This window comes from Electrona antarctica (genome assembly GCF_951216825.1).
Source record: "Electrona antarctica genome assembly, chromosome: 24".
Classification (NCBI taxonomy): Eukaryota; Metazoa; Chordata; class Actinopteri; order Myctophiformes; family Myctophidae; genus Electrona; species Electrona antarctica.
The window spans coordinates 20,223,469-20,238,407 of record NC_136803.1 but is presented as its reverse complement, the minus strand read 5'-3'; the positions used below and the strand labels follow the sequence as shown (position 1 = coordinate 20,238,407).

General features: G+C 44.0%; 1 protein-coding gene across 3 annotated transcripts; it reads right to left on the bottom strand.

Annotated features, from left to right (window-relative positions):
- Positions 1-1,054: 1,054 nt before the first annotated feature.
- On the bottom strand, positions 1,055-14,140 carry LOC306917289 (uncharacterized protein). Of its 3 annotated transcripts, XM_079495437.1 has the most exons (14): positions 13,990-14,140; positions 12,453-12,545; positions 7,868-7,948; positions 7,635-7,774; positions 6,863-7,001; positions 4,556-4,630; positions 4,326-4,465; positions 3,850-3,975; positions 3,313-3,358; positions 2,663-2,725; positions 2,229-2,578; positions 1,793-1,899; positions 1,260-1,362; positions 1,055-1,136 (listed from the first exon to the last, which is right to left on the bottom strand). In XM_079495437.1, exons 3-12 carry the CDS (start codon positions 7,902-7,904, stop codon positions 1,882-1,884), a joined length of 1,134 nt encoding a protein of 377 aa, XP_079351563.1. In that variant the 5' UTR covers positions 7,905-7,948; positions 12,453-12,545; positions 13,990-14,140; the 3' UTR covers positions 1,055-1,136; positions 1,260-1,362; positions 1,793-1,881. The 3 variants fall into 3 exon arrangements, with proteins under 3 accessions (XP_079351563.1, XP_079351562.1, XP_079351564.1); XM_079495436.1 differs by lacking the exons at positions 12,453-12,545; positions 13,990-14,140 and adding an exon at positions 9,817-9,829; XM_079495438.1 differs by lacking the exons at positions 3,850-3,975; positions 12,453-12,545; positions 13,990-14,140 and adding an exon at positions 9,817-9,829.
- Between the last annotated feature and the right edge of the window lie 799 nt (positions 14,141-14,939).

Below are 14,939 nucleotides of genomic sequence, written 5' to 3'. Positions count from 1 at the left end.
CCCAGTGTTGCCATATTTTGTGGGAGAAATAAGCAACCAGGTCTATGAAAACAAGCCCAAAACAAGCAACTGCACTATTTCCAGCAACGACTCGTCATAGATCTGTTATTATTTTCTACAAGCCCAGTGCTTGTAGATCTGATATTTTCAACAAAAAAAATATAGGAAAAAAGTGAAAAATGTGGAATGTTTTTGAACAATTTGTCCTACACAAACATCAAATTCCCATTGACAATGGAGAATTTACGTCATATGTAGACGAGCACCGCATCAGCTCTTACCTTTTTACCTATCCACTTCGTGCCTTATTGTGGCACAAAAACATCGACTACATTTGTCCTTGTCCTTTGACAATGAAGGGATGATATACGATAAGAGCGCCCCTCACTTCACAAAGGTGTGATTTTTAATTGTTACAGCCTACTGCTGCACAAAGTTTTGGCATTATTACATCAGTCAACCTTGTCTTGCTGCAGTGCACACTGATATAGGAGAAATAACATGGGAAATAAATAGAATATGATTGACCGCACAGTGCACAGATTCATCAGAAACAGCCTGTGCAAATGAAATGCAATTAAACCAAAACAAACGATTACATTTCTGTAAAATTGCATCTCGATATATCTTCAAACACCATGGCAGTGTTTTGTATAGAGATGGGGGTACCTTTATTGTAATTTAACACCTTTAACTTTAATCATTTTTGTTTAACCATCCGCCTTTAATAAAGACCAATGCTGTAAAGCAATTTTACTCACTAGTATGGAAACAAGTCATTTTGCATTCACTGTATGGAACAAAGTCAGTTTTTTATTTTTTGTATTTTAATAAAAGAAAGTCTTGGGAAAAGGGTTTTATAGGCCTACACCTTACAATTATTCCAAATAGGGAAGTGTGCATCACATTTTTTATAACAATGTCTCCAACTACAAATGTCCAAAGTACACACATTAGAAAACATGTGACTATAAAGTAAAAGACAACATGGCACAGCTACTGTTCATGTCAGAACTCAAATGTGAATTTTAATCATGTTAACAATTGTTTTGATTTTTATTCTTGTGGCAGTCATCCAATTAGTCAAACTATTTCAGTTGTAGAACCTTGATGGGCACCCGAGTACCTTGATGGACCTGTAAAGACAAATTATAATGAAAAGTTAAATGTGACTTGACGATTCCTAACATAATGATATGCTTGGTTACGGTACAATTGTAACCGTGCAGACATCTGCAAAAAGACAATGCTTTACATACCTGAGGGGCCTCCCGAGTAGCGATCTGCAGCACCGGGCATTCTGGAAGGAGGCGACGAGTAGCCCAGGGAACTCACTGGTGAACTGCTGCTCACACTAGGAACCTGCAACACTCAAGGAAAACCATTGGCAATTTAGTAGACATTTTCACTCCATTCCGTTTTGGTTCTGATTAAAATGCCTATGGTTAGAGCACATGCTCCTATGACACTGTTCTTGGTATCTGGAGCAGATTGATTGATGTATTCATTAACAGTTTGCAGAATTACAGTACATTTCAAGCACAACTCGCATTACACTTGTTTACAAGTTATGTTCAATTATCATAACATTTAGAGACATACAAATATACAGTCTTATACACTTCTATATAGCAAAAAAGGAAATCATCATCCTAAAGGAGGTAAAAGGGGAAAAGAAAACATATGGGGGAAAGGGGTGGGTGGTGGGGTCAGATTTTACGGGGCCCAGTTTCGAATTGCAGCCGTCCGTATAGTGCCCTTTGAAGTGTCCTGCATTAGAAACGTTTCATACCGTGTCTACACTCCTCAGCCGGTAATCCATCAGCACATCGGTTAACTTCTTTAGCACCTTTAGCACAATTTGGGCATCACTCTCATTTTCTATTCGGACGGTATATCCTGGACACATTCCACACAAACAACAAATACAGTTATATTCATGAACCACAAATTATGTACACTGAAGCCATCTTTATCCCATTCTGGGCGGGAACCCCTTTTGGTGTTTTAACTAAGCATTATGTTATACTTTAGCTATTGAAAAATAGCAGATCTACAAGCTCATAGCGCGCCACCGAGTGGCACGCTACGAGCTTGTAGGTCTGCTATTTTTGAAAAATCGTGAAAATGCGGCACATATCTTTGAATATATATATTCTTTCAGAAGACTTTTTTTTATTTCGACGTCAGGCCTAAATGGGTTATAGCATTTATAATAACACACGTACCAGGTAATTGAGCAAAGTTGCCGGGAGGCTGCTCGAGTCTGGATCCGCTTGCGCCATCGAGCCTGGCCGATCCATTGTCCTGTCTGTTGGCCGTTCCAACAAGCTACTCCCCATTTGGCTGCCTCTGAACTCATCCGGAAAACGCCTTCCTGGGCTATCAACCTGCCGACCACTCATGCCAAAGTCATCTCTTCTGCAATCACGTCCAAAACCATCTCCACCCCCATGGTGATGGCCCATGCGTCTTTTTTTAGCCATATCGAGGTTTGGGACATCTGGTCTGGCTGCATAGCCACCAAAACCCGGTTCTCGACGCCCAGCCATTTTAAACTCTCCAGGAAGCCTGCCCCCTGTAAGATTCCAATGTTTAAATGTACTCATGCAATGTGGGAGAAAGGCTCAGAGGAACATACTTACTTAGAGAAAATACAGACCTGATCTTGGTCCATTCGGTCCCATCCCACCCATTGAGGGTTTCATTGTAGGAAAAGAAAACTCTAAAAAAGACCAGAGAGAAACCGAATAATCTTGGCATCTGAACCATTTCACAATAAAAACGCTTAAAAGGACTGGGAGTGTTTTCGTATGTTTTAGCCCATTGACAACAAATCAGATATTATGGCACCATCAACAATTTTCCAAAGCAGTTTTTTTAAATGTATGCATCACTCACTCACACACACACACACACACACACACACACACACACACACACACACACACACACACACACACACACACACACACACACACACACACACACACACACACACACACACACACACACACACACACACACACACACACACACACACACACACACACACACGCACGAGCAAGAGTTCAGTGTCTTGTTCATGACACTAGAGGCTGGGCCACCTAGGCAAAAACAAAACCTAAGGTTTTTTGACCCCCCCCCAGGGGTTTACTGGGGACAGGGAGGAATGCCTTATATGGTCAGAACACTCTATAGTAGGGAGGATTATCACAACAAAACAAAAAAAGTGATATTTGAATTAAGTGAAATGAATTGTAGTCAAAGGGCAAAAACACTGGTATGGTCCCTTGAATGACAGCGACTTACGGGGTCCTTGAAAGGCAGGGACATCGCAGGGCTCTTTGAAGATAATCTAAAATCACCAGAAAGGAATCAGGATTGGTTGAAATCATTGTTATATACAGTAATTAATGTGTAAGCAACATAAAGTATATTTTCTGATCAAGCCCCCCCCCCTGGAGTTACTGCACTTTGACTTGAATAGTTTAGAGCAAGTCATAATGTTGACATCTGAAGTCTATCGGGCGGCCATAGCTAGTTCGTCCCCTCTGGCCCGAGTCCATGTGTTCAAGTGTCCCTGAGCAAAAAAACGTAAAGCCTAACTGCTCCCTAGGCGCTGTATTAATAGCACCCACTGCACCTAATAGTTATAGGACTGGTACCGCATGTGCAATGTACTGTGACAGCAATGTACTGTCACAGAAAATAGCCCAAAGGAGAGGGGGCCTTATCATAATAGTGTATTGTTATAAATATTTAAGCTACATTTGAATGCTGTGCATGTGGCTGCAAACAAACTAGCAGTAGACAAGCAAAAACATCTTTGATCCTGGTGCCACTCACCTTGACGTGACCCTTTCCCTCAGAGTGCTCAACCTCTGCTGCAAGCTCTGTAATGCTCTTCCTAATTTCATGGTCGTTCTGGGCATCTTCCTCTTCGCATGTGATCGTATTTGGGCGTACACGCTTCTGTGAACACAACACCGCCGCACCAACATTGAGGACGCTGACCTGTATTTTTGAGTGGTGCAACCACTCCTATAGACAGCTGTGTGTGTGGCTGTGTCCCCGGGTCTGTCCCCGTGTCCCTGGCTGTGTCCGAGCACGGAAATAGCGTTATAGCGTTTGTTCACCACCAAGTGTCACTGTTGCACAGCCTAACACACAGATAGGCCAGGGAGGAGGGCTTTTACAGTACAGTACCACTCACTTCAGACGGGTCCGATTCTCTTTTGATTTTGTTGTCAATTTGTAAAATTCAAAGTCCAATCTAAAAATAGAAAACGCAAACCAAATGATGTAGGAAGTGTCACACTCACCAAGTATTTGAAGCCATGTTTCCAGCCTTTAATATGGTCCACCATATCACTTTGTAAACAGGACACGGCACAGAGCTTACACTGGTAGTGTGGTGGGACAGATTTAGTGGGGCTGCGGTACTCCCACACGTGCTGAAGGCCTGTGCATGCATATACACAACGAGCATGATTATAGTGGCTCAGCAAAGATCAGTTAGATATGATATACCAGGAACTGGGTTTTAACTTACCAATGATTGGCTCAGTGGCCCCCTGCAACATGCTGAACAGAGAAAACGACTTGATGGATGTGCCTTTATTGAAGACTGGGAAAGCAGAGCACCATATAAGTACAAAGAAGTTCAAAGGTCTTTTGGCCGATATGGCCGATTACCAATTAGTGGAGATCAAAAGAGCCTGATAGCCGATATTATGAGCCGATATGAATTTAAGTTGAACAGTTTTTACAGTAACATAAATTCCAACACAAGAATTCCTTTAAATGCATTGGAGGACATTTATTGCTTATAAAAAAGAAGTGCAAAAAGCACCAACATTGTTTCTCTAACACTTTCCCCCCATCAATTTTCTTTCTATTCAAGTGCAAACATGAACTGTAGCAGCATATGCAACATGGTACTGTATGAAGTGCAGGCTGTGTTTACAGTAGGGCTGACCCACAAAAATCGAATTTTCAAAGCTTCGTTCTAATGTACGGGATTCGAACTTTTGAAAAATAAAAATAATTTGGGGAAAATAAATCTGTTTATTTTTTTTAATATTGATCAAAATAGGTGATCTACAAGCCCACAACGCATTGCGGCATGACATGTTGAGAGCTTGTAGATCTGCTGCCCAAACTCCCCAAAGCCATGTGACCTTGTTGTTTTTACTGGCCCCACCATTGTAACTACTGGCCACTTTTTTATTGCATGTAGAATTTGTATTTTATAGCAATAATGACTTACAGTTAAATTATTGGCAACTAAATATGAATTAGAAATTAATACTGACTGTCCAATGGCGGCTCTTCTACATAGACTTCTACTGGTAACTGGAAGTTACGGAAGGCATTGGAGTATATGGGCTCGCGCGAGTACATGAACCACGTGACCAGGCTGTTTTCTGCCCCTTCAATGTCGTAACTGTCTATAGAGGGTATGCGCATGCTTAAAGTGAATGGCACATCGAGTGGCAAATCGAGAGGCAAAGCAACATGCAAAGTGAGTTTAACATTGTTTAACGTTGTTTAATGCAATCAGATAGGACTTTTTATGTTTGGATGCATGGGTTGTCAAGGCCAGAAAGTAGTTTTTTGACACTCAGTAGGCATTCCTGCATAACTTCCGGGTTTGATGATGATGTCACGCGCATACCCTCTATACTCTATTCTATGGCTCTGCTTACAACCGTGCTCTACCGATTTTTCAATGAGAGTGGTTGTTGCACCATGTTCGTGCATTTATGAGAAAAAAAAGTAGATTATTATTTGTTTTGCACCGATAATCGGCCGTTGCCGATAATCGGTCGATCCCTAGTTCAAAGCATAGATGCAAATAAAGCTCGACAGCGGCTTACAAGCAATTGACAAGTGATACCACAAGGTTCACATATGGCGATTTATTATTTAAACACCAACGCCAGCATGAAAAGTACACTGCAGTTGAAGTCAAGATTATGGTTTAAGAGTAGGCCTTTTCACCGGCCATCATCACAGCAGATGCATGGTTGTCTGCCATCGTGCCAAGCTGATTCAAATTAGTTCGTGCTCTTTTGTCGTGTTCCCAGCACACCAGTTGCCAGGACCGTTAGAGATGCTGTGGCATTGTTCTGTTCTAAAACGTTGTCGTTTATTTATTCAATAAAGTCATTCTTTACCAAAAGAATGGTGTGCGGGCCCAACCTCCTTCCATAATTGCCTTATTGGCCCTGCACCCACTGTCGAGGTGTGTGCAAATAGGTATGCTCTGTTTCTAAAAGGTTGGCATTTCTAAGGTTGTTCAGTCAAGAACCATTTAACCCTTTTTGACCTGAGGACGATTCTTAAAAAATGTCTTCTAAATCCTAAAGGTTTTCTGAAAAACCCCATGTTTCTATGTCAGTGGTACTCAACCTTTTTCATGTCAAGGACGCCCAGAATGATCTGTATTTGGCCGCAGACCCCCCCCCCCCCCCCCCCATCTGAAAATATGTTGTTCCAGTGTCCCCCCCAGAAGCAAAGACTTGAGTTAAAAACGTTCACACTGAAATAATATATATTCAAAGATTTGCTCCACATTTTCACGATTTTTCAAAAATAGCAGACCTACAAGCTCGTAGCGGCGAGCTATGAGCCTGTAGATCTGCTATTTTTCAATAGCTAAAGTATAACAATGCTTTAAAACACCAAAGGGGTTCCCGCCCAGAATGGGGGTTAAACCCCACTTCTGAGAGGGAATCTCAGGAATGGTGAAAATGCCAACAAACCCATGATGAGCTGACAAATGAGGCAATGACATTCAAGTCGCTGCCTTCGTCATTTGGTGGCGGTACCATCACCGCGTGGAGCCAGAACGTACCTATCTTGAGTTCACCCCTTCCCTCAAGCTGCTCAACCTCTGCTGCAAACTCTCTAATGCTCTTCTTAATGGCAGAGTCTTCCTGGGCATCTTCAAGCTCTTCATACACGTATGTGATCGTATTTGGGTATACACGCTTCTGTGAACACAACAAACACCGCACCAACATTGAGGACGTAGACCTGGATTCTTTTGAGGGATACAGGTTTGTTTTTAGTTCAATGTTTGTTTTAAAAAGCCATTGACAATGAAGGGAAAATGTATGTCAGCTTGTCCCTAACACAAACATTAAATACCATTAACAATAATGGCATTCACATGTGATCTTATTTGGGTGTACACGCTTCTGTGAACACAACAACACCGCACCAACATTGGGGACGCTGACCTGTATTTTTGAGGGGCGCTAGCCCCTCCTATACACTGGCTTAATGTGTCTTAAGTTCAATGTTTGTTTTGTAAATGCCAATGACAATGAAGGGAAAATGTACGTCATAATGTGTCATTTACATCATATTGTCTCTTTATTGTTAACAGCGTTTAATGCTTGTGTTTGCACCGTTTGTTTTACATCACCTAATCGACATGTGTTAGACTTTAATATTAGCGCCCCTCACTTCACACGGGTGTGATTTTTCTTTTCTTATTTACAATAGGGACGTTTACAAGAGGGGGTTAGTGTGTGTGTGATTTTGTTGTCAAGTTGTAAAATTCAAAATCCTATCTAAAAAAAGGAAACGCAACCAAATGATGTAGGAAGTGTCACACTAACCAAGTAGTTGAAGCAATGTTTCCAGCTTTGAATATGGTCCACCATATCACTTTGTGAACGGGACACGCCACAGAGCTTGCACTCGTAGTGTGGTGGGACAGATGTAGTGGGGCTGCGGTACTCCCACACGTACCGAAGGCCTGTGCATGCATACACAACGAGCATGATTAAAGTGGCTCAGCATTAAGATCAGTTGGATATGATATAATACCAGGAACTGGGTTTTAACTTACCAAGGATTGGCTCAGTGACCCCCTGCAAGTGCAACATGCTGGACAGAGAAGCAATCGTCTTCGATGTGCCTTTAGTGAAGACTGGGAAAGCAAAGCAGCATATAAATTCAAAGCATCTATGCAAATAAAGCTTGAAACAGCGGCTTACAAGCAATTGACAAGTGATCACATCCAATCACCTATATGGCGATTTATTGTTTAAACACTAAGAGGGTAATCCCAATGAGAACCCTCTTACATGGGCACCCTGTGGACAAGTTAAACACATGTATAGGAAACTTGTATGAAGGTGGACATTGCGGTAGCATGTACCGTATAACTCCAGGATTGAAATTATTTATTCTGAACCCCTCCTTGAGATGTACCATCTCGTTTTTGAGGGGATACAATGATACAATAATGTATAATCATACACATTTAAAATGTGCATTTTAACAGGTCCTTTGTCCACTGAACAACAATTAGAAAGCCAACATCCTCACTTGTGCTTTCAAAGACAAGAGGGAACATGAACAGGCGTCCTCTGCAACACCAGACATATGTCCAGAGTTATGCGACAGGAATCCAGCTCCAATGATGGCCTGCCTTCATCACACCCATCCACAGGACCAGATGATCTGCATGGTTACTGGGGCGGTGGTGGCTCAGGGGTAGAGTGGCTGGATGGTAACCGCAAGGTTGCCAGTTCGAACCCGGGTTCCCCCAGAGTTGGTGTCGAAGTGTCCTTGAGCAAGACACTGAACCCCTAATTGCTCCTGATGTGCTGGTTGGTGCCTTGCATGGTTTCCGCCATTCATCGGTGTATGAATGTGCGGGTGAATGTGTGAATGGAATGCACAATCTATGTATGGATAAAGGCGCTATATAAATGCACCATTTTACCGACGGCAGTCCAGTAAAAAAATAAGGTTAACTGTCTGGATTGTTTAAATTACTCTGGTAAACCAAGAAACGAGGAGTTGAGTAGAATTCAGGAGCAAGGGAGATCAAAGATCATCACACAATCACTCCAACCAAACCAGTATGACACAAGCAACTGGGTGAGGAGAATGGAACACTGTTCAAAAACAGGTAAACAGTGTTTTAAATATTTGTGATAAACACAAGAAGACATATGTATTCACGCAGCCATCAGCCAGCATGAAAAGTGCACTGCAGTTGAAGATTGCTATGGTTTAAGAGTAGGCCTATTCACCGGCCATCATCACAGCAGATGCATGGTTGTCTGCCATCATGCCAAGCTGATTAAAAGTTGTTCGTGCTCTTTGCCGTGTTCCCAGCACAACAGTTGCCAGGAACGTTAGAGATGCTGTGGCATTGTTCTGTTCTAAAACGTTGGCATTTCTAAGGTTGTTCAGTTTAATAGCCAAGAACCATTTCAAACCATGAACTGGAGCTATATAGAGCGTCACAGTCCCACGCCCTTTCATGACAACGAGAGACCCAGAAGTGAATTCCCCGTTAATTTTCCCCATAAGCTTTTAAAAAAGACGTTTAAGTTGACAACACACACAATATTTTGTGCCGAACAAATAATTGCAAAGAAGAAAAACAACAAAAAAGTGTAACCCGACGTTTTTTCTTCTTCTTGTTGGTTTTGTACGAGGCTTAAAATGTCTTTAAATAAATACTTTTTGAAATGTCTATGGGGAAAATGAACGGGGAATTATTTCCTGGGCCCTCGTAGGGGGCGGGACTGCGGCGCTCTATATAATAAATACAGAACTGTAGCAAGACCATGTCCCATATCTTGCACATACTTTCAATCAGTGGAAAACACTGACCCACACATTCTGCAGCCATGGGCGGCACATCATTAAACCCCACTTGGTGAAAATGCCAACAAGCCCATGATGAGCTGACAAATGAGGCAATGACATCCAAGTCGCTGCTGCCTTCATCCCTCATCATTGGTGGCGGTACCATCACCGTGTGGAGCCAGAACTTACCCATCTCACTAGAACGCTTCATCTGTTGTTTTCTCTGTCAATGGTGAGAATTAACCCAAATGGAGGAGAGAGACACAAGCATTAGTGACAGGATGAGGCTAAACAGAGGTGTGGCCTTTCATCCCTGTCCTCCACATCTTAAATGGTGCTCATCCACCATGTCCCCTGCCCTGCATGAGGCAAATGAGACATGCCTCAAATGCTACTGTTACTGATTAAGTTAAAGTTCTCTTTACATGATGTATGACAGAGGAACTTGTTCAATTATAGACTTAAAGATATGCTGACACACTGAATGCTATATCTAGTTTAATCTACAAAAATATAATACACAACCAAAGCAGCAGCACTCTTAAGAAAAAAAACAGCAGCCTGCCATGGTTGGATAAAGATTATTTTAACCATTAATTATTGATATCTATGAGCTGCCTGAGGAGAATTCTGAGCATTTGCTGGCCAGACACCATCAGCAATAATGACCTCTGGCAGAGAGCGAGGCTACCACCAGTGGAAGAGGAGATTAAGAGAAGAAGGTGGGGATGGATCGGCCACACACTTCGGAAGCCCAATACCAGCATCACAAGACAAGCCCTTAGATGGAACCCGCAAGGCACAAGAAAGAGAGGGAGGCCGAAGAACACCTGGCGCAGGGACCTTGAGACTGACATCAAGCAGTGTGGACTGACATGGAAACAGCTGGAAAAGAAGGCCCAGGATAGAGGAGTCTGGCGAACTGTAGTCAACGGCCTATGCTCCATGAAAAGGAGCGATAGGCATAAGTAAAGTAAGTAATGAAGGAGTGTGGTACAAGCTGACAACTCTGTGGACATAAAAATAAAGAGCCTGGAGTTCCAGTGTAGTTCCTTATTAATTAATTGTAGAACATTGACTTCAGCCAACAGTTGTGAGGCAAATCCCCTTACACCAGGGCTCCACCGGGCGCGTCAGCGTCGCGTCTCTGTCACCATCAGGGAATGTTCCCTTTTTAATCAATGAAGGGTGGCTCCACTGCCCGCGTTGCGTTGCGTTGTGTGACTGCATTAAAATTGCCCCGGTTCGTTTTTTGACGCACGCGACGGAGACACAACGTGCCCACCACCGTGGAGACTGAGCTTCCGAGTCAGGCTTGGTTGGGTGCTCCAACAAACAATTGTCTGCAGGTGAGACCATTCTCTGTCGCTGCATGTCTGCGACTCCTACAGGTTGGCTGAGGCGCCTATATAGTGGGGAGCAGTGGAAGTGGAAGGATAGTGTGTTCCTCCGCTGCTCCGCACACATTATACCCTCCCGGTGAACAGAAGCGGCTGCCGACATGTGTATCAGAGGAGACAAGTGGATGTCTACACCCTCCCCAGACCAAACAGTACTGTAGTGGTCAGCAGTGAAGGGAACTATACACATGGGGGAAATTGGCATTAACGACTTAAATCAATTACTGACGCTAGGTGGTAGCATAAGCACACCTAACGAATGCCACCCGTCCACTCCAACTCTACTATCCTTGTTTAGTTTCCGGGTTATTCAGGGAGGTGGGGGCTGTTGTTTTGAGCAGTCATCGTTAGCAGTAGCTCATACCCCTTAGCTATCATTACAAACAGTTACATGTGCTCAGCGATGCGATACAAACTCACAAATGATCGTCGGGATGCGCGACGGCTCACCATGGATTAGAGATACAGCGCTTTGAAAATCCTGTTATAATGGAGGCTCAATGGAGCTGGATTTTTAAAAATCCCATAGCTGGTGGGGACGGATGCTCTCCATAGTAACCGGAGCAATGCTAAAAGGTAAATTGACGGGCGCCGCTTTCATACATGCAGTATACGGTTATCTACGAACATGTACGTAGATAGCACCATTAGGTACCTATAGCCTAGCTACGTTTATAAACGTAGATAGCAGCAAAAAAGTTAATTGGGAGAAAAATAGAAGAAAAGAAAAATGGATGTCATCTGTCTTTATGTATAAAAATGATGCCAATAATGGGCTCACTTGAGCGGCAAGGTAGTTTAGGGTACCATGGGCCAAAGGCTCATGCTAGAGCTTTCACTTCTAGTGATTTTTGAGTGGTGCAACCACTCCAAGGAACAGCAATGTCCGGGACTATGGTACTATGTTTAGAGTAACAGTAGGGGCAAAAGTGGCGCTGTTGTGCCAGAAACAGAGAGAGATATAGTGCTGCACTGTTGCCTGCTAATGAGAGAGAGAGAGAGAGAGAGAGAGAGAGGGGAGTTGCACCACTCTGTTCACACGGGTGTGATTTTTACTAGTTGACTAGCTGCCTAGTTTACTAGTCGGCTAGTTGTTTAACTAGGCCTACCTATTTATTTAATTTTTATGTAAAAACAAAACTAGTCAACTAGTACCAACAAGGTCGACTAGTGGATTTACTAGTCGACTAGTTGCTTAAAGCCCTATGCCACTAGCACTGCTGCCCAAGGCATCAGAACAGCGTCAGGGAAAACTAGCCATAGAATTACTGATATTCCATTATCAGTCATAGAACACAAATTTGACTTTGGTGTGTGTGTGTGTGTGTGTGTATTAATAGTAATTATTATTATATTAATTATGGATATTATTATTATTATTGAAATTATAATTAATCAGAACACCTGCATTGTGAGAAAACCTACCCGGGTTTCTTCATCATCTGATTCTGTGGCACATTTTGCCGTCGATTCTGGGTGGGATGACGGGCTGCAGGTTCCACTTCCATGTTTTCCATCCTATAGTGTGGGATCAAATAAGTCTAATTTTAACAGCCACATTATTATTAACAGTAACAAAGTCAGCCTACTATCATTAAAAACAATTTGTCAAGATTAAAGTCTCAGTCGTCTCTCCTAATCCAGGGCGCTCTCCGTGGTCTTGAGTTGACGGATATACTAGCGCTTAATTTCTGCTCTTAAAGCCCACACGGGCTAGCCCAGTTAGGCCCACATAAAATTGCCAAGGTGGGACCCAGGTAGAACCCACTTAAAGCCCACACGGGCAACCCAGGTGAGAACCATCTGGTGCCCGCTGACATTTCCATATGGGTCCCATATAGTTATCCCACCTGGCTCCCACGTCGGCGTGCTGGCTGGGCTGTTTTGGTGCCCACTGCCCAGTATTCCATGCACTGTTTTGGTGCCCACTGCCCAGTATTCCATGCACTGTTTTGGCGCCCACTGTGTTTTTTTTGGTAACCAGGCAGACACTCTATGAAAGGTGGATGGAAGGAATCCGCCTGTTCGGCCAAGGAGAGAGCAGGTTCAGGGTCCTCCTGACTGGCTCTGGTCCATAGCCTAGCCCGTCTCCGGACCCCCCGGGTTGAGCTCCTTTGGACCTACCACGTAGGGTCCGGTCTCACCGGATTCAAGCGACATGGGATGCAATCTGATTTCCCCTGACTTAGCCCTGTGCTGCGGTGTGGGTGTCACGCTGACATATTCCAAACGAAGCATATGAACGCTATAGGAGACAACGAACCATCTGACCCCCCCCGCGAACGGCTCAGAAGCCGTTAAGTATTTTTAATGTTTGTACGACCGCTTTGGCAGCTCTGAAATTCTCTCTTCGGTCCCTCCTTGTTGACATCTCGGTTGGCTAGCTGCGCCTACGGTTGGCTAGCTGCGCCTACGAGGCGCGTAGGGAGGCGCTGCTAGCCAACCGAGATGCTGGAGGCGGTACAATGGGATGTCAACAAGAGAGAATTTCAGAGCTGCCAAAACGGTCGTACAAACATTAAAAATACTTAACGGCTTCTGTGCCGTTCGGGGGGGGGGTGAGAGGGTTCGTTGTATCCTATAGCGTCCATATGCTTCTTTTGGAATATGTCAGCGTGACACCCACACCGCAGCACTGGGGTAAGTCAGGGGAAATCAGATTGCATCCCATGTCGCTTGAATCCGGTGAGAAGGAACCCTACATAAAGTCATCAAAATGTCAGAAACTTTAACGTAGGGTTCCGAAAGGAGCTAGTCCATAGCCCTAATGCGGGTTAGGGCTATGGACCAGAGCTAGGTCCTGCAAGTCCTGACGGCCATATCGGCCTGCACTTTTAGGTGGCGGCTTGAATATAATTTGCCAATTATTAAATAAACTCGATCGAAACTAGCAGCGAATGAGTAGCTTGGACCTTGGCGGGTTCCGGGTTAGCGTTTTGCGATTTGTTTTGCAAATACAAACCATAGCCTCTTCTCTCTTGAGCCTGATTCCTGGTGTGGATCGAGGTCTTCCCGGCAAGTAACACACTTTAGCGAGTTAGATGCTAGATACAGTTTACTAGGACAGGACATGAAACGAACTGCTCTAGCTGTATCTGCTGCTGCTTGCTGCCAAAGCCATTAACCTCGTCCACCAGGCTTTCCACTAGCCCCATATGTGCCCTCTCCCTACGCTCATTCTGTAGCTCCGAGATGAGGTCACAGACAGAAACCCCTCCCACCCCGTTCAGAAACGGCGCATGTTTCCACAATTCCCCATTGCTTACCCTTTTCTTAACAATGCACCAAAACCTTGAAGTGACGTTCCGGGTTTACACTAATTTACCGTCAACAACGCCAAAGAAAATCCAACTAGCGATTTGAACCGAGCCTTTACGAAGCGAATTTTGTCAGTCGCTTCCGTGTTTATCAAGGGATTGGTGCGTGTGCGCGGGCATGTCGAGTGAACTGAAGTCAGTTGGACATTTTCGACCAGGGGAGGCGCCGGGGAGGCGCTAAAGCTTTTCAACTTCCTTGAAAAACATGCTAAACAACCGCTGTAACGCTCGTGTAACCGTTTAAAGTTGGATTTTCTTTGGCGTTGTTGACGGTAAATTAGTGTAAACCCGGAACGTCACTTCAAGGTTTTGGTGCATTGTTAAGAAAAGGGTAAGCAATGGGGAATTGTGGAAACATGCGCCGTTTCTGAACGGGGTGGGAGGGGTTTCTGTCTGTGACCTCATCTCGGAGCTACAGAATGAGCGTAGCCCGTAGGGAGAGGGCACATATGGGGCTAGCTTTCCACCACTTCGGAGGAAAACAAAGCCATAGAGTCAGACAGAGTTACGACATTGAGGGAGCAGAAAACTAAGCGCTCGAGCGCTGCTTGTTTATGCAGCCTGAACGGGGACAAGCTGGAGTTGGAAATACATT